Raw genomic sequence first — 21,368 nt, 5'->3', positions numbered from 1 at the left:
GAGCATTATGATGGCTGTATGCTGTTTGCTTGGGTTTGAAGACAAATGCCACGCCAGAGCTTGGTTATCCGATCTCCCGGCTGAATCAAACCAAAGAATGCGGCTCAAAAGAATTCTTTTCTCGAGTTAGGGCCATTTGGTTCCGAAGCGGATGCATATCCAGGGGCTGTGACATCCAGAAGAGGAACTTGAACATTGTCCCTGGTGATGGCAGCCGGGTTTGTCGTCCGTATAAGAATCCCAATGGCCTTGGAGAACGGACGCTGGGAAATAAGGAGACGTCATTGCTGACAAGTCTGGAATCTCAAGAATGCAGACCACGGCTTCGACGGTGACGACAAGAGAGAAATTCTTCCAATGACTTGAAGAAATTCAGGGAGAAAATGATATTGAGGAATAAGACTGTCTAAGACAGGGATAGCACATCCAGTCCAGAAGTAAGAGAAAAGAAAGGAAGACTCTTCAGGGGAAGAAAGATGGATTCATGAAAAACGGAATTTGAAGTTCAACCAAATGAGAAAGACTTACCTACTCTCGCAATCCTCAGCATTCTTCAGCTAGAGCAATCAGCGAGTATCCCAAACGAGTAATCCAAGATAGCTCGAGAAGGACCAGAATACCGGACGCACCAACGAACGCGCCCATGCCGCGCATGTGCATATGACGGCACCGAAAGCCTCACTTTGCCATTCCCCGAGCAATCTGCGCAACATGGCGGAGCAAAGGCCAGCGTGAACGTTGGGCACGGCCATGCGGAGATCGCATACCCAGTCTTCCCTGTCGACCGTCGAATAGCAGCACATCTTAACGCAGCACCAAAAGGTTTTTTCATGCCCAAAGATAAGCACCAATGACTGCAACACGATCCCGGCACGCGGGGAGCGTTTCAAACATCTCCAAGTCTCCGCGATCATCCCTCTCTCGACGGAGCTTCTTTCGGAAGAGCATTTCCCAACGGGCGTTGTTGGTCGTGTGGTCGTGCTGAGCTGGCACGACAGAAGATGTTCGCATTGCTTTTTCTCCTCGGGCATCCGGGAGCGGTAAGGCGAGGATGATCCTCTCGGCGCAACACACACACATAGTACACACACCTCTTGACAATCGCCAAGCGTCCCCAGACACCCGAAACATGTGGTTGCTAGGCCAAGAGCCTATGACGGCAGCACCGGGGCTTGGCTTTGAAACAAATCACTCCACAGATTATCAGATGCTTCGCCAGCCACGCTCCTTGCTCCTCCGGGTTGCGGCGCGGCGGCGCGGAGTAAGTCGGAGAAAGGCGGCGCGTAACTATCCCTTTGTTGTTGCCTAGTCGAAGCGGTCAAAGAATCGGAGGCAGACGGGTCGGCGAGACGACTCAGGGACCGGCGGCGCGCAGCAGCCAAGCACCGAGCCGCCCAACAACAGAGTACGCCTCCAATACTTCGTGTTTTTGTTTTGGCTTTCGGCCGATGCAGCCGCGGCGTGGGTGCGAAGGTAGCGAGACATCACGTTGTGAGGACCTGCTCCGTAGGGCTGGCGGCTGCGGCGAGCATGGCGTTTCCAGCGGCCCAGGAGGTGTCAGCCAGTCAGCCTTTGTCCAAAAACCTGGCTGTCGGGGGCTGTGCCACGGGGAAAGAAGGCAAGCCAAGCGGCGAATTGACGTAAGACCCAAGAATGTTGGATGCCCTGGCCAGCCGGGCCAAGTTTTTAGGTGTGGAGGATGCGACGATTGCGCGCACATCGCATCGTCACGAGAGAGGCGAGTGTGGAGAAGGGACCGAGGCTGGCACAGCACAGCTGGACTGCTCCGTACCTACTGTGTGAGTTGTTCGTTTCTGCGGCGCGGCATCTTGGCTGCTTGCTGGCTGTCGACGTCGTTTGTGTGTGTGGTGGCAGCATCTGAGAGAGCTAGCTAGCTGGCTGGATCATCGCCGCGGGCAGCGATGCGATGGATGGATGCGAGTGCGTTGGTGACGTGGGGAGGGGACAGAACTAACGGCTGGCAAAGCAAAGCTGTCAACCCTTCTCGACGCTTTGGCTGCCTACCCTACGGATTACGGATACGTCCCTACCACCCTACCTACCGCATCTACGTACCGCGGGCCCCTGCCGCTCTCTGCTGCCGCCCTATCTACCGCCAGAACGGGCCCGCGGAGCCATGGCCGGCGGAGAAAGGCAATTCAATTTCAAGATGTGAATGGCATGGTCCGGGCGCGGCCCGGAAAAATCATCATCATCAATCACCTTGTCACACCGTCTCTCTCGCTCGTTTACGGTTTCGTCTCAGCTTCTGTTCCAATCCACCACTACTACCAGCCAGTCAGCCAGCTAGCCAGCCAGCCAGGTCGCTGAGTTTGTAACCCGTCCACAGCGCACAGGGTATCTACCTACTCCTACCTAGGTAGGCAGGGCATCTCCAGCCGCGCCGCACGCCGCACGCTGCACAGCACCCGGGCGCCGGCGGGAGAGCGAGCGAGAGAGAAGATCGCCGCTACCATCGCCGCGCTTGCTTGCTTGCTTCCGCAGCCTCGGCCGGGAATAAGCCATTGCCATGCTGCCACGCGCGGACTGGCCGCCTTCTGCTCCTTTGCCCTACTGCGGTGCGGTGCGGTGCGGCGCGAAGCGCGGCTGCGCTGACTAGCTTGACTAACTAGTTGCTGGAGGTGCGGCAGAGTGGCATCGACGAAGCGGCGGTGCGGATGGAGCGGGCGGCGCGGATGGCGGATGTGGATGTGAGGACGACGACCATGTCTGTCTGTCTGCTTCGCGCGTAGACCTTGATGTCCGCCGGCAGACTACCGGTAGGCTACCTAGGTAGGGCGAATGACATGGCTGGCTGGCTGGCTGGCTGGCTGGCTGGCGTGCCCAAAAATACCCACGCTCTACTCCAGCCTCCCTCCTTCATCTCTCCAAGAATCCAAACCCGCGGTGCAGGTGCGCGAATAATATACAACAATCAATATATCGCTACGCACTCTATCTATTACCTAGGTACAATACAATACCTAGGAACCTAGCCTCTAGCTTCTGCTCTAGGCTCGACCTAGGCTCGACCTACCTAGCCTAGGCTCTAGAAGTAATATACGTGGTAAAGTGCACGCCTGGTCGGAAATCCGAGAACGTGGTTCGGGCTCGGGCTCGGGCTCGGGCTCGGCGAGGTGCGCGTTCGCCGTGCATTCGGCATCAAATGGCGCTCCGGACTCTCATGTCTTGCGAGTGCAAAGTGGGCGCGCGCCTGATTCAGAGCCTGCGCAGACTTGGGTCTTGCCAAGATGGATGTGCAGACCCTGAGGAGCGAGGACCCGCTGTTTTGTTGTTTCTGTTTTCTGTTTTGTTTCCGGCGTTTTTTGGCAGTGCGGAATTGCTGCCGCGCGCCCTGGAGATGGAGATGGAAAACTGCGTGCGTGCGTGCATGCATGCATGCATATGTCCACGCCGCACGCCGCATGCACGCACGCCGTCTGACATACCTAGCCGCCGCAGACCTATACAATCGGCGAGAGACGGCAACGCCATGCCGTGCCGTGCCGTTCGAGCAATTCTAATCCGTACCTAACCTACTCGCAGAGTCAGGCGCAGGATCTCGACCTCGACCTCGACCTCGTCCACGGCTCCTCAAACACGCCAATGCTGCTCCTATGTACGGAGGAAGGGGATATATTGTATTGGCTCCACCCGGCACCTCTGCAATAGGTAGGTAGGCACTAGGTGGGCACAGGCGCGATTCAGTCAGAACGAGCAAACGAGCGCGCGAACGCGAGATCTACCCGCTACCGGAAGCAGCCGAGATGGCCGGCGGGACTTTCTGCTTTGTGCTTCTACCTACCGCAATCTTGAGATGGCCATGCTATTGCTATTGTTAATGGTGTTAAGGCCTGGGTACCTAGGTACGTAGTACGGATATCTTTTTACCAGCACAGCACACCACACCACACTACACGACGCACGACGCACGACGCACGACGCACCGCCCCTCCTCCCGTCATCCCCGTCACCCCATCCATCCCCATCGCCAAACCTAAGTCATCTTATCTGACCCGCTGCGCCCGCCGTCCCGCTCCGTGACCGTCAGTCAGTGTCACGCAACTTCACCTCACCTTACATGGAACCTTAGATATCGATCGCCATCCCACCTACTCGTGCGTCGTGCCCAACTCCAATCCAAGCCAAGCCGCGCACGTATGCTCGTCACCTCACCTTACCCTAACCCTCCCGTCTGACTCTGACTCTGTCTCTGACTCTGTTCCTTATCGCTCGTCGCTTCGCCTCGCCCTGCGCTGATCCCCGCGCTATTATTTGTGCTTCCCAGTTCCGGGTTCCCACTACCTTGGGTGTCGCGGACGTGCTTACTTGCCTAGCACGACGCTGCTGCTGCTACGGCCGCGAGGGCGATGCCGAGGCCGAGAACGGATGGGTGGATGCATGCATGAATGTTGTGGTGCAGTGAGTGGAGTGGTGCGTGAAGTCGACAGCCTCGACTTGACTCGCCAGCTCGTGAGACTCGCCACAGCGGAGCCCACAAAGCAGACCACAAAGCAGCGCAAGTTGGCCGAAGAGCAACAAACGAAACGAAACGAACAAAGGGACGACGACGCAAAAAAAAAATGCCGCCACTGCCAGCCTCACGCCCTGCTGTTTCGTGCTCGCACCGTGCGTGCCGCGATCCCGTGCTGGGTGGGTGTGGGCGTGTGCGCCGGGAGATCTGGGCCGGGAGTGTGCAAGCATGGTGCCTAGCGGAGCGTTTGGTCCCTTGCTCCTTGCTCTTGTTTTTGCTCTTTGCTTTGCTGTGCCTGTGCCTGTGCCTGTGCCTGTGCGTGGGCTTGGACTTGAGTCTGGGCTTCGGTCTGGGTGTGGGTTTGCGTGCGGGTGTGGGTGCGGGTGCGGGTGCCGCGTACGTATACAATACAATATCTGCGATAGACGTGCGCGGTTGTGTCTGTGTCTGGGTGTCTGCGGTTGAGATAGATGAGATGAGAGGTTCGTTGCGCTCGTCTTTGCGGTTTGCGCTTCGCTGCGCCCTCGTTCGAGTCCTCGCCCTCTTCCGCCTCCTCTTCCTCTTCCTCCTCTTCGCATGATACCTACCTACCTACCTAGTGACGAGGCACCGGCGCAGCAGGCTGCGCTCACAACCTACCTTACGTAGTAGGAAGCAACGCACCCACGCACACACCCACCTCTTATCCATCCATCCATCCTTCGACCTACACAGCCACAGCCACCGCCACAGCCAACCAACCAACAGCACCCAGCTTAACACAGCAACAGCTTACCACACCACCAACAAGCCAACAAGCCGCCAGCGCCAGTGCCAGTGCCAGTGCCACCGCCCCTCGGGCCCCCCGTTCCTTCCGCTGCCCTGCTTTGCCCTGCGCTCGAGTCTCACCACACAGACCACAGACCACAGACCACAGACCACGGCCAGCCTGACGGATTGACGGATTGACGGCTTCGAGAAGCGCGCTTGCCGATCTTTGCTGCGGAGGTGGTATTGTAGGAGTACGTCTCGTCCTGAATACATGGATGCCTGCCTATTTATCTGCATCACTAGGCCCGGGGCCGGGACGCGATGCGATGGGCGTGTCCAAGGCGCAGGCGCAGAGTCGGTGTAGCGCTGGCTGGTGCTGGCGAGGGCGAGATCCGGCGACAGTCTCAAGTGTGACTGCAATGGAATGGAATGGAGCGCATGCGTGGCAGTGACAGCGACAGCTGTGGACAAGGAAAGACGGGCGGGAGGACCTACGACTCACGACCTAGGTGTAGACTAGGTACGGAAAAGGCGCACGCACGTGTGGTCCTGCCTACTTCGGCAAGAGGACCTACGCAGGTACGCAGGCCTCGGCACCGGCACCGACAGGAAGGTGAGGTCGGATTTAGGATGTCGGACAGGGACAGGGACAGGGACAAAGAGAAAGCAAGCAAGCAAGCAAAAAAGTTTGCGGCGGTGAGTGTCAGCATCGCAAGCATCAGCGAGGAAAGGCGGTTCTTGACTCTAGGCGGCTCTGGCCTCCCATTCGCCCCAGCGTCGCGGATATGGATGAAGCGGCGCCAGGCCAGCACAGCACAGCACAACAGCACAGCAGCAAAGCTACGGATCCGTACTTGCCGTAGCTAACTACCTAGCATGCCCGCACGCACGCGCTCGCTTGCCTAGAGGACGGAGCGGACGGAGCCTACGGATAGTGTGTCTTGCACGCAGCGTTAGAGTACGCGCGCCGCAGGCATGATCCCCGGCGCGCGCGCGGCCGCAGACCGCAGACCGCAGACCGCAGAGCACGGGGGAGCCGAGTGCCTACTGCCTGCCGGCAAAGAAGACGGATCGCGAAACGGCCGCTTGAGCTTGCTTGTTCCATGGATGCTAGACGACGGGGAGCCCGCTTCCTTCGGCGGGCGTTGTAGCTCGTGCTCGTGCGCGCGCTCCTCCACGTCGTTCGTACTCGTTGTTGTTGTCGCCGTCGTCGCTGTTGTCGCCGTTGTCGCCGTCGCCCCAGGTAAGAGATGGGATTCAGGATTCAGGTCGGTGTCGGAGGATGACACGCTCGCGCGGCAGGGCAGGGCAGGGCAGTGTACGGGGACGGATTATTACTCCTAAGCGGCACGCAGGGTACAGAGGGCAATAGCGAGCAGGTATTGGACGGGGAGCAGCGGTCCCTTGCGCGCGTTGATGACAATGTCGCCGTCAATCGTCGGCGTCGTCGTCGTCGCAAACCGAGGGGAGACGTCGGGAGACGGGGGCGGGAGGCGGAGGGGAGGGATAGATTGGGACGCCTGGGCGTCCCGATACGGATACGGGCGGCGCGAGAGGGCAAATTGGGATGTGAGATGCATGAAGGAGTGTGTCAGCCTGTCAAGGCAGACACGCAGCTAGCACACAGCGAAAACACCAAACGCCGCCGCAGCGTTAGTTAGCTAGCTGGCCACCACCAACAAGTCCGACGATGATGATGAACAGCTGCTACATGTATCAAATACCTGAAGTAACTAGTGCGAAGGCCACGACAACAACAGCAAATGGCCACGAAAGCCGTGTCGTGGCCAATCAGGGCGACGGGCGCGACCACGCCCCCCCCAACCCCCGCCAAGGCCGCGGAAACACAGCGCGGTGCGGGACTCGTAAGAAATCTTGTTGGGCGCGGCGCGGCACGGTAAGGGAAGAGTAATAGCGCGGACAGAAGGCTGCAGAGATAGGCGCCCGCCCGTTAATCGGCCGGCCGGCTTTTCAGGGGCGCGCGCGACTCGGGGCCTCTCGCTTGAGCGCCCTCGCCCCACGCTAGAGCAAGCGCATGCTCATTTCGCGCGAGGGCCGATTCGAGGGATTTGGTCGTGCCGTGCGCGTGTGTGTGTGTGAGAGAGAGGAGGGACGGGAGAGAGGCGAGGCGCGCACGGGACGGGATGTGCGGGCGATGATGATGATGCTGCTGCTGTTGCTGAATTACCAGCTGGTCACGGTCAGTCAATCAAGGTCGCGTGGGATTATTGAGTTGTTCCTCTTCGCTGCATGCGGGGGCTGGGCGACGTCACAGAGCATTTTGAGAGTTCGTACGAAGCTACTCGTAGGTGCGGTGGCTAGGGTCTACCTGTAAATCACTCACAGAATTGTGTGAGGGATTATTCGTGCAGGACAGAGCCTCACTCTGCCGACGCTGCCGTGCACCTCTTGGCTTCCAGGGCGCGCACGCTCCAGATTTTTTTTTGACCGATTTTCGCTCTCGGGCCTTGGGGCCTTGGCGCGCGAGATGATGGCATAGGCCCGCCAAGCCCCCCAGAGGATACTCCCCCGCAATACTACTTGTACTTGACCCGTTCCTCGCTCGCATCCTCTTCTTCCTTTCTCAAGATCTTGACAACCTCCACTCCACGCCCTCCTCCGCTTCACCCTCCCCCGGGTTCCCACCGCTCCAACCGCCAACATGGTTTCCAAACCTTCCAACATCGACCAGCAGGCCGCCCTGTGCAACATCCTGGCCGGCTTTGGCGGCCAGGGCGGTGGCGAGTCCACCATCCAGGACATTGGCGACAAACACACGGCCAAGTTCATTCTCCCTTCGCAACAACGCAAGGCTGCCCGTCGCGCCGCCCAGCAGGCCCAGCAGAGCGAGTCCGAGTCGCTGGCCAGCTACGACTCGTCCGTGTGCGGCAGCTACGGCTCGGAATGCTCCGAATACCCCGAGATGCCGTCAATCGAATCGCTCGACCTGTCGCATGGCCTGACGCAGCAAATGGCCCAGGTCGACTCGCCCCAGCAGTCCAACGGCATTTCGATTCCGCGCAAGCAGGTCCCGCGCACCGGAACCGGCCTCAGCACCACGCCCGAAGGCCACACCAGCAGAGGCATGGCCGAGCGCCCGCGCCGCATCGAGCAGCTGCGCCGCTTCCTCATCTGGCGCCTGTGCTGCGACTACAACCACGACCCGACCGTCGAGCACCTCGGCTTCAAGAAGTTCTGGGACATTCGGCGATTCGACCGCCTGGCCAGCATCCAGAGCAAGGCGCTCAATGGCCGCACGTACGAGCGCACCCTGGCCGAGGCCTACGTCCGCCGCCACATCACCATCCCCGCCGCCGAGCTGGGCGTGCCCGAGGCGACGGTGCGCGCCATGCTGCTCCGCCATCGCAGCACGCACCACCGCTTCGAGGCGGCCGCCCTCAGCCTCGACAACTTCGACATGACCGACTTCCCCGCGCTGGCCGAGAAGCTGTGGACGGACCGGACGATTCTGTTCTCGGCGCTCGACGTTCCGGAGCCGCTGCGCCAGGAGCTCGAGTCGGCCAACGCGCACCTCGCGTGGCAGTACTTCAAGAAGCTGCGCGGCCCCACCGACTTTGAGCTCTCGGAGAAGGCCCTCGCCCTGCAGCAGCACATTGTCGTGCTCGACCAGGGCTCGTTTGTCTACTCGAACCGCCGCCCGTGGACCGCGACGTCGGAGCCGTCGGACGCGTCGTCGCGCCCTCACTCGCTGCACTCGGACGTGTCGACCGTCGACGAGGTCCCCGAGGAGGATCCCTCGGACGACCTGCCCGCCATGGACGGCCTGCACGAGTCCGCCTACACGATGAAGCGCGATCACCGCGTCGATTCGGGGCTGGCGCCGGCGGCGTAAATGTCTTCTTTCTCTCTCACACACACATACCACGCACTCTCACGCCTCACACATACTCTCACACATACTCTCACACACCCTCTCAAACATACTCTCTCACACCCTCACACACATAACACACCATATACTACCTCACAACCTAAAGTAAAGTAACACGGTCGCGGGCGGTTGCGCCAGTAGAGGGCGCCGCTCCACGGCCTTGGGAGTTGGATGATACCCCTGTAGATTATCTTCATTTCATTTCATTGTTTCATTGTCTCTGTTTCCTTGCCCCCACCACAACCACAATGAAGGGGGTGGGGGCGTCCAGTCGTAGCTTCCTACCTACCTGCCTCTATCTCTCGTCTGTCTCTGTCTAAACAACCCAGTCTGTCTGTACTCGTCTTCTCTTGTTCCGGACGTTGGTCTCGGTCGTCGATTTAGATTTCTTTGTCCTTTTTCTTTGTTCCTTTTTTGCGCTTTCTACTACTTGTCGTTTTTAGCTTTTGCTTTTGCTTTTGCTTTGCTTTATTGGGTTTTACGGGTTTTGAGCTTTTGGCTACGGCCTTGCTTGCCTTGCTGTCTATCTATCTATCTACTTTAGAGAGAGACCGGCGCGGATGGGGGGAGAGCAGAGGAGTGCGTGCCGTGTGTGCGCGCTCGTGCAGACAGACTACTACTATCACTGCTATTATGGCAAATATCGAATCAAATCAAATCAAGAAATAAATCAATAAATCAATAAGATATCAAATCTTTGTGTGCGCGATTGGTGAATTGAATTGGTGGGTTAAGATGGGCGTTGCGTTGCATTGCTTGGGATTGGTTGGGTTGCATTGCATTGGCTACAAAGGCGGAAATTGGATCGGAGTGAGGCTGAGGTTCGCTGATTTCCCTTCTACCTAGGAGTACCTAACGATTTCAGACAGAGAGACAGGACAGGACAATCTCATCTCCCTGCCTCCCTCCCTCCCTCCCTCGTACTCCTAGGCCCTCTACTCTACTCTACTCAGCTCAGCTCAGCTCCTCGCCTCGCCTCACCTCGCTGTTTTTCTTCAGCTTAGTCTAGTTCAGCTGCGCGCGTGAAACAGGAAAACAAGGCAAGGTAGGGCAGGACAAGCCACGGCGCAGGGCGGGACTGGCCTGGGCGGGCCGCGACGCGGGCGTCCTCGCCTAGCTAGAGTAGGTATTTGTTGGAAAGGGCGTGGGCGTGTCTCGCGTTCGATGCGGGGGTGATGGTGGTGTGTGGAGTGCTGTATGGGGTGAGGGTGAGGTATGCGGCGTGCGGTGTGGGGAGGGGGGTGTGGGGAGATATATGGGCTGGGCTGGGATGGGATGATGATGTGGCTTTTTGTGTTTTTTTGTTTTTTGCTTGGATAAGGATGGTGATGGATGGTATAGGAAGGACTGAGGACCTCACTGAAATATCATACTCTACACAGAAGCGCGCGCCATCCTCTACTCGCTCTACGCGAAGTACTCTACCTAGGGACGCGTCGACGGCGCGGATGGCTCTGCTGCCCTGCGCGGCTGCTTCCGGCCTTGTCGGGCAGTAGCAGCAGCAGCCAAACCGCAAGCAAGCAAGCAAACCCTCACCCCTCACCCCTCCCGCCAGCTCCGATAGGTCTGCCATCATCCATCAGCATCTCACGCGGGACCCCATTCCCGGTCCTCCAGAACAGCCCCAGAACAGCTCCAGAGCATTCCAGAAGCCCGCACCCGCACCCGCACCCGCAATCCCGCAATCCCGCACCCCAGCTCCCCTCACCCCACAAACAGCATCGGGCACGCACACATCACACACGCCGTTTGCCGTCGTCGTCATCCCCATCACCCCGTCGTCAGCTGTCGTCGCATCATCGCTCCGAGACGCCTTCCTTCCTTCGTCCTTTCAGGCCTTCATCCTTTGGTCCTTCGTGCGCGCACGCACGAGCCGCCGCTGTCGGCCTGACACCCTGGCTGGCGCCCTGACGCGCGGCAGTAGTCGAAGTTTTCGGGTAGTTGGGCTTTGGTTTTGGCTACTTAGGTAGGTTTCTCCGGCTTGCCGTCCGTCGTACTCGTAGAGTAAGGTACGAGTAGGTTACATAGTTAGTCCGCAGTGCCGCGGAGTTGCTATTGGCGGCTTTTGGTTGGTTAGGTGGTTAGTTAGTTAGCGAGACCGAGACCGGAACCGGGACCGGGTTTGGTTACGTATGGAACGGCAATGGCAACGCTCTTGGCGGCGAGGTGCGCTGCGCGCTTTGTAGAGTACCTCCAGACAGACATCCAGGCAGCCAGCCAGCACCCAGACAGGCCGCCCACACACGGCCTCCGCTCCCCACGCCAGCACGAGCACGAGCACGAGCACACCCAGTCTCAGCCTCACTCCCTCACTGCCTCCCTGCCTCCCTGTCCTCCTCGCGCATTCGTCGCTTTCCTAATTCGATACTCAGGGCGCATCGCAGCGCATCTCATCTCATCTCTGCGCGCATCCGTGCGCCGCTGCCCCTGTCGCTCTTTACCGTTACCTACCACTCGCACACAGCCCTGTCCTGCAGTCTCCGCTTGTCTCCGTCTCGCCTCGCCGAGGCGAGCTCTCCCGCTGATGATACTTAGGCAGGTGGCAGGCACCGTGGGCACCGAGACGAGTCCCCTCACTCATACACACCGACACTCGCGCGCGAACAAAAAGTCAGCAACACAGACGCCGACGCAAGCCGTCCTTCTGTCTGTCAGTCAGTCGGTCACCGACACTGCAAGCTGCGACACACACACATCGAGCGTGCGGTGGCAGTGCGCTCACCACACACATACAATACACACATACAACGCAACCCATGTCTTACAGCAGTCGATCGCGCGTCCGTAGTACTGCGTACGCAAACAGCAGCAGCAGCAGCAGGCACGCAGCTTGGCGTCTAGCGTCCTCTACTCTACTCTAGGTAACTACTCTACAGTAACTAGGTCAGCGGCGTCGCGATGGCTGCGCGCTGCGAGATTTGCCGCACTAACCCGGCGATCGCTCTCTACTCGTACATACCTTAGCTCAGCCGCAAACCGCGCCGACGTCACCACCGCGGCAAGTGGCGGGCCGCAGGCGGCGATGACGCCGCGCGCCCCATTGGCGGTGTCGCAGGAGGCAGGAGGCAGGAGGCAGGGCACCAGGCAGGAAGCTTTGGCATTGGCAGGAGGATCGCACGCACGCACGACCGCAAGCGACGGCGTTTCTGGAGCGTTTCTCGAAGGCGCGCACGCGAGCACGACTGAGTGATGCGCAGGGGCTGGGGCTGGGGCGGAGCCGCGCAAGCTCGGCGGTGTGAGTGAGTGCTGAGCTGATTTTGGTGGCCGCTGGTTGGCACCAGGCACGGCTGGATTTGAGGTCGCAAGTCGCAAGTCGCAAGTCGCAGGTTGCGAGCTGCAGAGGCTGCCGGCACGGTTGGTGGTCTTTGCGGGGAAGCCGTAGTAGGTACGTGACGGGGTTGGGATCGGCGGCACCGGCGGTAGGGCTGGCGTTGGTGGTCGGTGCGGTGGGTGGGTGCGTGGGTGGCCTCGTGGGTGTGGAGTCTTGGTCTTGGGTCTTGGGGATTTTCTGTTTGGGGTGAGGGGGTGAGGGAAAGGGGTAGCGAGCTCGCGAGCAAGCACGCAATGCATGGGCGGGGTTTGAGGTGCGGGTGAGGGATGAGAGGGCCGTACCTTAGTTACGTAGGAGGCGCTGGGTGCGATGATGATGGTGGTGGTGATGGCGTTGGCGTTGGGGTTTTTTGGGGGTGCGGTGGGGAAGTGCTAAAGTGGCTGCGGAGGCGGCGCGAGGGAATGCCCAAGTGCCGTTCGTGCTTATGGATAGGCTGTTTTGCTGCTAGAGTAGAGTATGCTACCTACACTTACGTACGTAGTTGGCGGCGGGGAAAGGATACCTACTCTAGTTAGAGTACTCTAGGTAAGTACCTAGGGTATAGGGCGTGGTTTTTAGTAATAGTATCTAGGAAGGATTATAAGTAGGTAGGTAAGTAGGTACGTCGTTCGTTCTAGAGGATAAGTAAATAGGGTTATAGTGCTAGTGATCCGAGATCGGTAACGGTACAAAGGAAGTAGATAAGCTAAGCACGAGTAGCGTATCTATAGAGAAATAAGAGTCGAGTAAAAATTAGGAAGGGAGTAAGAGTGTAGGAGGTATTAAAAGGACGGAAGTAGGGTAGTAGAATATATTAGAGTTTAAGCGTATAGAAATATAAATATAGGAATATAAACGTAGTAAGCCGAGAGAAATAACAGTCGACTAAAATTTAAAGCTATTCGTATATTTATAATTCAGCCATATTTTGTAACTCACGGCCTGGTTGAATATGTCGTGTCCTTTTTTCGCGGGCGGTTGCAGAAGTTCTCGGAACCCATGTGAACAGTAAACATCAAATGAATAGAGCTTTCCATAGGCTTAACTGGAACATGGCTTCACAGTGATAAACCATATTGTGAGACCATCAGGAAATAGATTCTTTGGCTATCTCTGAAGACTGAAGCTGCTCTTGCAGTCTTATACCGGCCACGATTAGTTCAATCGGGCCTGGCCTACTAACTTGACTCCAGAAAACTCCATCACACCAAGTCATGATGGTCATTACATACCAAGCTGCGCATCAGACACAAAGTGAGACCCCCCCGCGCATCTGTATCCACCACTTTGCTTGATCCACCTGAAGCCCATTACACACACGCCGATGTCCTGTAATTTCTTCTGCACCTCTGCCTCCTTCTTTCTCTGCTCCTCCTCCGCTTTTTTCTTTCTTGCAACTTCAGCCAACATGGCTTCATAGGCACGTCGCTCAGCTTCCCTCTTCAGTCGCTCTTCTTCGCGGCGGCGTTTAGCCTCTTCGATTGCCTTTCTGATGGCTTCTTGCTCTGCTGCCTCTTTCGCTCTCTGGAGCTGGACCATTTCTTCGATTTCTCGGACGTACTCGGCTGTTGCGGCTTCCTCTTCGGCCTTCGCGTCTGCAACACTCTTCTGAAGCCTCTTTTCCTCTTCGAGCATCTTTGCGTATTCTCTCTCTCGGGCTTGTGCTGCTTCTTTGTCTCTTTGCAGCTGCTCCCAAACCGCATCGCTGACACCTTGGTCTCTGGCTGTCGAAGGCTCTTGCGGCTGAGCGGTAGTCTGTTTCGGTTTCACTGGAGGTTGTTGCGGCTCGCAATCATGCCCGTTGGGAGCTTCAGCATTCAAGTTTGCGTCGCCAGAAGAAACGTTAGTATCCTGCTTAGTCCGTAGCTGCAGTTGCTTGTTCGGCGCTGACAAGGGTGCCTGAGGTAGGCTTGGAAATGACGGTCCAGCAGCAGCATTGCGCTCTCTATGCGATCGTTCGTCGATCATTTTTTGAAGCTGTTCGATGATGGCATTCTCATCGACCACCAACTTCTTTTTCGGATCTGAGGCGGCGCTGATGGTTTTGCCGAATACAGCTTTGGTTAGTGTCTGTACGTCGCGAGCATTGGCCCAGTTGGCCAGCTGTGAAAGATGGCTGAATGCTGCCAGGACAGATTTTTGGAGATCATTTGGCGGTTGTTCGAGAACTGTGACGTCGAGACGGCGCTTGAGCAACTGTGTGAAAAGCTTGAGGCACTCTTCAGGAGTCATTGACCTGAAAACGACCGTTTCAGGGAAACGGCTTGTTAATCCAGGGTTGATGGACATGAGGCGGTTGATATCGGCATCATAACCCGCCAGGATGACCACCAGCTTCTGTGCAAACTTCGTCTTTGTGAGGCAGTCGACGATCTCATCCATGGCCTCCTTGGCAAATTGGCCTTCTGCCAGACGGTATGCTTCGTCGATGAAAAGGACTTTTCCTAGAGCTTTCTCTAAGAGTTTTTGTGTCTTTGGTCCGGTATGTCCAATGTATTCGCCGACAAGCTCTGTGGCAGAACACTCGATTACCTCAGCATTGGATAGGAAGCCCATGTCATAGTAAACTTTGCCCATTCTTCTTGCGGTAGTTGTCTTTCCCGTGCCTGTTCAAGAATGTAGTTAGTGCATGCGTCTTAAAAGAACGGTGGAGTAATTACCTGGGGGGCCACGGAACAGAAACGCAAACGGAATCTGCTCTCGAGGATCCATGTCCCGAGCTCTCATGTTGGCCACTATTGCTTGGTAGCCCTGTAATTGAGCGATAATCTCCTCGCATCCTATGACACCTTCGAACAGCTTATTGATATTTGTGGCAGCCCGACTGGTTCTGTCAAAATCTTCGTCGAAGTCGGTTGCCTCGAAGCTTGCAGACACTTTTACTGCTGGACCTCCGCGCGAGAGGCGCTGCTGATGGCGGAGCTTGGCTTTGTTCAGGAGGATATCAACTTCGCCAGCATTTCCGAAATTTGGCCTGTTCCGGGCTCGGCTGAGCATGCCTAGAGCAATGTTTTTTCCCTGGTCGGTTACTTGGAAGCCTTGCTGCTTCAGTTTCATCTCGAAGACGCGTCGTATCTCATCATCAGTAAAGTCCTCGAACACGAAAGCAGAGTCGATCGGGAACCTTCTCGCAAGGCCGGGATTAGAGTTGTTGAACATCTTCTCCATCTCGTCTTTGTACCCAAGCAGGAGCACGCAGCGGTCTTCTCCTGGCGTGCTTTGAACTTCTGCTACTAGGGTATCAACCACTGCGGTTTTATAGATATCGTTGGAGTCCGTGCACAACCCGTAAGCTTCGTCTATGACAAGGACTTTGCCGACAGTAGATGCTAGAATCCCTTTTGTTTGTTTTTCTGATTCCCCGAGTGCGCTTCCCACGAAATCAGCGGGGTTTTTGACGACCACTTCGCTTGTCAGTAACTGAGTATGCGTTGGAAAAAACAGACTTACCTTGTCCGCTGGAGAGGAATCCAATGTCCGCCAAGATCTGTCCATATAGCTTTGCCACTGTCGTTTTTCCTGTACCGGGCGAACCAAGAAACACACGATTCAGAGAGAATTCTATAAGAGGCTTTTCTGCTAACTCCCGTTGGTAGTTGTACTGAATGGTATCAAAGAATGCTTTTATGGCTTGCTTGACGCTTCCAAGGCCTATCATCGTTTGAAGTTTTGACCAAGACTCATTGCCTTGAAGCGCAACGGAAGGCTCTGGACCAATGAGGTCTTCCCTGACGAGAATCATGTCATCGGGGCGCGTTCCTGCTCGTCGCTGATTCCGAAGCCGGCGTGCTTGTCGGTCGGTCACTTTAGCCAGTGCATTTTCGATCGCGCGTGCGTTGCCGAAACCCTCTCGGCCTCTTCCACGACCGACCCGACGGGCGAAAATACGGGCGTAGAGACCCCTCATCCCATCTTCTACCTTCATCCGGCCTTGGTATTTCTTGTTGATTCCGTACACTGTAATTTCGAGCAGCTCTTTGTCATTGTAGTCTGCGAATTGCATCTCGTTCGGGAAGCGACTCGGCAAGCCAGGGTTATGCGCGAAGAAAGCCTCCATTTGCTTCTGGTAACCGGCGAGGACAAATACCACTTTGCCTGTTAGGTTCTCGACTTCTGCAAGGAGGAAGTCGAGTACTTGACTGCCGCCAAAGTTGCCTTGGGATACCAGTTGGTAAGCTTCGTCGATGAAGAGCACTCCTCCGTCATTATCAAGAATGTCCTCAATATGCTTCTTGCATCCACTGATTCCCTCATTCGCCAATCTTGAGCCAGTGGTCTCGACCATGAAACTGCCTGGAAGAGCGCCTACTGAACTGAGGAACTTGGCATAGAGACGAGCCACTGTTGTTTTTCCAGTACCAGGATTTCCTAGAAGAGCGGCACCAAGCCTTTCTGTCTTCATGTCGACATTCTGACGGACAGCTGTGTCTATCTTGTCTTTGATCGCGAGGAATTTGTCCTTGACACTTTCGAGCCCAATCATTTTCATCAGTTCATCTAGTGCATCATTCTGCGCTCCTTCGAACTGTTTTTGATTCTCCCATTCGTCTTTTGCATCTGATTGTATAGGCTGGCTCTGTTGTTTGATCTGGCCATTCTCATCGCCACCTTTCGGGCAATTGTTGGTTTTGTTAGGAGATACAGGGGCATTGTTGTTCTCCTTGTTGGCAGTTTGAGGGGAAGCACTGGAGGGATAAGTGGGTTCTGGCTTGGGCTGTGGCTGATTTGATCCCGCTCTCAAGTTCGCCAAGTCTGCACGGTGTTGTCGGAGGATGTTTTCCCTGTTCTCCTGTTCCAGGCGATCTTTTCGTATACGCCGCTCATGGGCAATCTCATCCTTTACATCCGACAGCTGCCGTGCATACTCTTGCTGTTTCCTTTGCTGTTGTTCATCCAACTTATGGTCTCTCTCCGCTTTCTCGAGCTTCCTTCGCGCCTCAGCCTCACATGTCGGGCAAACGGCAGGAGCTTTTGTATGGCATCTCCGAGAATGGTTGTGGTTGAGGGGACATGTTGAAGTTACAATCCGGTTGCATTCCATCTTGGAGTGATCTGAAAGTTGATGACAGCGAGAAGGGCAGTCATGGATTCCGCAGCTGAGCTTTGTTCCGCAAGGAGCATTGCATCCGCCCTCGGGACAGTGCTTGTCGAAATCATCTTTGTCCTTTAAGATAGCCTTGACGTCTGGATGTTGTTCGCACTTGACGGGTAGCCCATCATAAAAATGCCCATTCTCATTGAGATGGTTTAGGAACGGGCTCCAAGTTGCTTTACCTTTCCGACTAGCGAGGAAGGTTTCTGCATTTCCAACCAAGATAAGTGCATCCCGTGCCCTTGAAAGCAGGACGTTGAGCCTTTCCGGGGATGACATGAACCCAATATCGCCATTCCTGTTGCTACGAGTAAGACTTGCGATGATGATTTCGCTCTCTTCTCCTTGGTAGTTATCGATAGTAGAAAGCTTGATTGGGCGCTTCGATTGCTGGGCGCTGGCAGGCGAGAGAAGGCCCGCTTTGACGAGGTCGTAAGAATCCAAGTCGTTCAACACCGGATCGTTATCAACGCTAAGACGTTTTCGCAAGAGGTGTAGTTGGCCAAGGTATGGAGTGAGTACGACCTGTTTGTCGGTACCATAGCCCTGTTGCCCCAGGTAGCGGACGATCTTCCAAACCATCTCAACTTCGTACAGATTCTCTCTGCTGACGGATGAGCCTTGGTCGCGTCGATCCGCCACGCCTTTCATCTCGTCTTCAGGGTGTTGGTGGTTGAAGAATATGACTCTATTTTGCAAGCCACGGACCGGTGGTCGATTCTTGGTGCTTGGGGCATCTAGGAGTTCTGGGTACGTAAGACGCCTCACGAGGGATGATATTTCTGGATGCATGCGGTGCTGTTCCCTCAGTGTGGTATGCGGAAACCCAGACAGTATGAGCCGTTCGAAAAGAGACTTGTTCAAATCGTATCCATCTCCTCTCTCCACGGTTAGAGCATAGTTACTGACTTTCGGACGCAACTGTTGGTGGTCGCCTATTAGGATAAGCTGTTTGGTGTTTGATGTCAAGGCGGTTAGGACATGACTCTCGAGAATTTCGCCAGCTTCCTCCACCAGTACAACCCCTGGTGATGCTCCTTGTAGCTGCTGAGTGTACATAGCAGCTCCGGTGGTCGTGCACGCTACGATCCTGTGTCCACGGATAGCCTCTAGGTCCCTACCATTTAGGGTATCTTGCAACAGCCGTTGCTGGGTGTTGTAGGTACATGTTGATCCCTGGATATCAGCGACAGCCTCCTTTAGAAGGGCGAGTTTCCATCTGGCAACGGCCTCTGCCCTTGCTGATTTGGCCATTTGCCAGACATAAGGGTGATCCTTTTCCACGCTCTCCTTGAAGGGAGTGGCATCTCGTCCTTGAGTCCATCTATCATAGAGATAGTAAGGATCAATCGCCTTACCTCCTTTACCAACTTTTTTCATGCCGTCCTCTGCCTCTGGGACAAGGAAAGCGTAAAAGTAGTGTGACTCATCATCAGAGAACTCTAGGTATTCCATGATGGCCATTTTCTCAATACCTTTGTTGAGGTATGAACTCAGTGAGCTCTTCAGCTTAACTTCGCTATCCTGGGCCCCCTCCTTGAGCTTGTCAATGAGCCTCCATGTGTCTTGAGATCGTCTCTTTTGTCGTGCTTTCTCTGACAGACTCAAGCATTTGGTTTTTTGGCTCGACTTTGCACCGAGACGAATCATATCATGCTCTGGAATGCCGATATCAAGAAGGTCTTCCAAGAACTGATCTAGAGCGTGGTTGGTATAGCAAATGACAAGGATTGTTTGTTTTGTATGGTCGTACAAGCTCTTCGCAAGCAAAGCGCCTATGAACGACTTGCCAGTACCTGGAGGGCCTTGAATAAGGCTGACAGTTTGAGCCAGTCCTGACAAAAGCGATTCAGTCTGCGAAGTGTCCAGATTGATGGACTTTCCAATATTCAAGATCTCCTCGAGACAATGGCCTTCGTTTTCCTCTACTTTCTGAATCACTTCGTCAGGCCTTAGAGGAGAAATACGAAGAGCTTCTTCAGTTCCTGGAGCCAAAAGTTCCTCGGCAAGAGGCAACTCTTTCTTGCTTTGCAGGCATTTCAAGATAGGCTCACAAGCAAACATCGCCGTGTCAACCAGCATGAATTGCAAGTCTTTCGATGTCTTGAATGCGAGAAGAGCCTTTTCAAGGGCAGCCCCTTCAGGAAACTGCAATGTCACTATCGGTGGGTCCATACTAAGCTTATCCGGCTTCCGGTGGAGGGTAGCAAATGAAGTCACATGGTCTCCTTGAATCAAGCATCCTAGTGATCCATGTTTGAGGAAGCTGCGGTTGTATTTGTCGTTGAGAAAGTCTTTGCGGCCGGAAACAGGGACTTTCGTGAGTCGTTCCAGACCAGACTTGCAAGTGACTGACAGGCATAACGGAAGACGTCTTTTGTCCTCGCCACAATCGACTCCTACGAGGGAAAGACCGCGCATTCTGATGGCTCTACGATTTTTACCCGACTTTTCAGCAGCAACTTGAAGATCGTGACGCAGTTCTGCCAGCATGTCTTCTCTCAGCAACCGAAATTGATTGTCGAGATGTACTGCTGCGCGATGTTCCAGGTCTATTTCATCTACCGCATTCGCTCGGCGGTAGAATGGCTTTTCGGTGGAAGTTAATTCATCCTCGGTAGGATAGATAGCAATTTTCCGGAAATCGGCGTAGTCGTTGTCATGTCTACCACCTGGGCTGTAATCTGTGTCGTGAATGTCGTTTGCTGACTGTGTGAGAAGGATATGATTGATCCTATGACCAATTGTTCTGATGTCTTGTGAAGAAGAATCGATGAAAGACCGCTGGTTGGTGATCTCTTGCGCTATATCTCCAGTATCGTGAGGCCCTATTTCTCCCATCATAAGAAGCTCCAGGAGAAGCCACGCAAATGCACGATCGGCTTTGTGTTCGAGAGCCTTTTTACGATGGAATTGGACAATAGCGTTCCACATGGTCGGTGGGCCAACCATCTCGGACAAAATTTGTCGAAGTAACTCGCCATTGCAGAGCTGCTTGATGGCCGGTTCCGAAAGATAACAGAGTAGGTTTGCCAAGGGTCCGTTGATGAAATCTTTGGACAGGTCATATCTGACACCAAATCGAAGACATTCAAGGCCTTTGGGACTAGCCACCAGCCTTTCGATGCAATTTGCATGATCATTCCGGTCACAGATGGCCTCGAAGAATAGCTTTGCATCTCCCGCGTTGTTGAAGGGGCGGTAGCCTTGGGTGACAGAATAGAAGAGTTTCGACAACCGTGAAGAACGTGCGGAAGATCCGTCCTGCGCCGACATGTTGGACTGGGTATGATGTGGGAGGAGCGGGTTGTCGTGCAAAGGGTAGTGTTCTGGAAAATTGCAAATTTGTTGCGCAAAAGGCTAAGGTTGTGAGACAAGAACTGACTTGTGCAAAAGGTTCGGGTGATCTTGGCATCAAAGTGCCAGCCACTGCACCAATTTATGGCAGATGGGTGACAGGCCTGGAGAGCATCCAACAAGGCGCAGGACTTTGCCTTCTGCTGCCTAGAGAAACTTGGAGAAGATTGTAGGCTGGTTTCCGGCGGCGCGGGCGGCGTAGAGCTGGGTGGCAGTGATTCAGTGGAGCAAAGCAAACGCACGCCTTCGAGTGATCGACAGCGGCGCATAACCGCTAACATGCGTGCCGTTCCGTGGCTTAGACTACCAGCCTATTAGTTTCCTCTCATATTTCCAACGATAAGGGTCTGAAACAATACTTATCCCTGTCTTGGCTTGCAGGTAGGAAGGCTGTACATTACTTCGTTGGTGGACAAAGATATTAGTCAACAAAGTCCAACAAGTTTATCTTTGTGACAAAGTTGAAGCTTCCATCTGAATGGGTGTTTCCATT

The 21,368-nt window shown here is 55.3% G+C and overlaps 5 protein-coding genes across 5 annotated transcripts; 2 read left to right on the top strand and 3 right to left on the bottom strand.

The window, feature by feature from the left end:
- Positions 1–425: 425 nt before the first annotated feature.
- On the bottom strand, positions 426–1,239 carry K452DRAFT_61329 (uncharacterized protein). The gene has a single exon (XM_033546911.1). It carries the CDS (start codon positions 1,029–1,031, stop codon positions 567–569), a length of 465 nt encoding a protein of 154 aa, XP_033395210.1. The 5' UTR covers positions 1,032–1,239; the 3' UTR covers positions 426–566.
- Positions 1,240–7,886: 6,647 nt separating this feature from the next.
- Positions 7,887–9,077, top strand: K452DRAFT_310458 (uncharacterized protein; the record flags this gene model as incomplete). The annotated part of the gene is made up of 1 exon (XM_033543337.1): positions 7,887–9,077. One exon carries the CDS (start codon positions 7,887–7,889, stop codon positions 9,075–9,077), a length of 1,191 nt encoding a protein of 396 aa, XP_033395209.1.
- Positions 9,078–10,945: 1,868 nt separating this feature from the next.
- Positions 10,946–11,943, top strand: K452DRAFT_61232 (uncharacterized protein). Its single transcript, XM_033546908.1, has 2 exons — positions 10,946–11,082; positions 11,145–11,943. Exon 2 carries the CDS (start codon positions 11,260–11,262, stop codon positions 11,902–11,904), a length of 645 nt encoding a protein of 214 aa, XP_033395208.1. The 5' UTR covers positions 10,946–11,082; positions 11,145–11,259; the 3' UTR covers positions 11,905–11,943.
- A 144-nt stretch (positions 11,944–12,087) lies between these two features.
- Positions 12,088–13,015, bottom strand: K452DRAFT_289507 (uncharacterized protein; the record flags this gene model as incomplete). The annotated part of the gene is made up of 1 exon (XM_033540839.1): positions 12,088–13,015. A coding segment is annotated over exon 1 (583 nt), but the record flags the coding sequence as incomplete, so codon positions are not given.
- A 491-nt stretch (positions 13,016–13,506) lies between these two features.
- K452DRAFT_320165 (uncharacterized protein) lies at positions 13,507–20,973 on the bottom strand. The gene is made up of 3 exons (XM_033544297.1): positions 15,877–20,973; positions 15,087–15,830; positions 13,507–15,032 (listed from the first exon to the last, which is right to left on the bottom strand). Exons 1-3 carry the CDS (start codon positions 20,792–20,794, stop codon positions 13,651–13,653), a joined length of 7,044 nt encoding a protein of 2,347 aa, XP_033395206.1. The 5' UTR covers positions 20,795–20,973; the 3' UTR covers positions 13,507–13,650.
- Between the last annotated feature and the right edge of the window lie 395 nt (positions 20,974–21,368).

The sequence above is a fragment of the Aplosporella prunicola genome (assembly GCF_010093885.1).
Source record: "Aplosporella prunicola CBS 121167 unplaced genomic scaffold K452scaffold_19, whole genome shotgun sequence".
NCBI lineage: Eukaryota > Fungi > Ascomycota > Dothideomycetes > Botryosphaeriales > Aplosporellaceae > Aplosporella > Aplosporella prunicola.
The sequence above is the reverse complement of the archived record's forward strand: the minus strand, read 5'-3'. Positions and strand labels throughout refer to the sequence as shown.

Excerpts from the sequence above, each read along its gene's own strand:
- K452DRAFT_61232 (XM_033546908.1), top strand. The coding sequence starts at position 11,260 with ATGGCAACGCTCTTGGCGGCGAGGTGCGCTGCGCGCTTTGTAGAGTAC.
- K452DRAFT_61329 (XM_033546911.1), bottom strand. The coding sequence starts at position 1,031 with ATGCCCGAGGAGAAAAAGCAATGCGAACATCTTCTGTCGTGCCAGCTC.
- K452DRAFT_320165 (XM_033544297.1), bottom strand. The coding sequence starts at position 20,794 with ATGTCGGCGCAGGACGGATCTTCCGCACGTTCTTCACGGTTGTCGAAA. Across the intron at positions 15,831-15,876 it reads ATTCCTCTCCAGCGGACAAG|TGGTCGTCAAAAACCCCGCT; the intron begins GTAAGTCTGTTT and ends TGACAAGCGAAG. Across the intron at positions 15,033-15,086 it reads TCTGTTCCGTGGCCCCCCAG|GCACGGGAAAGACAACTACC; the intron begins GTAATTACTCCA and ends ATTCTTGAACAG.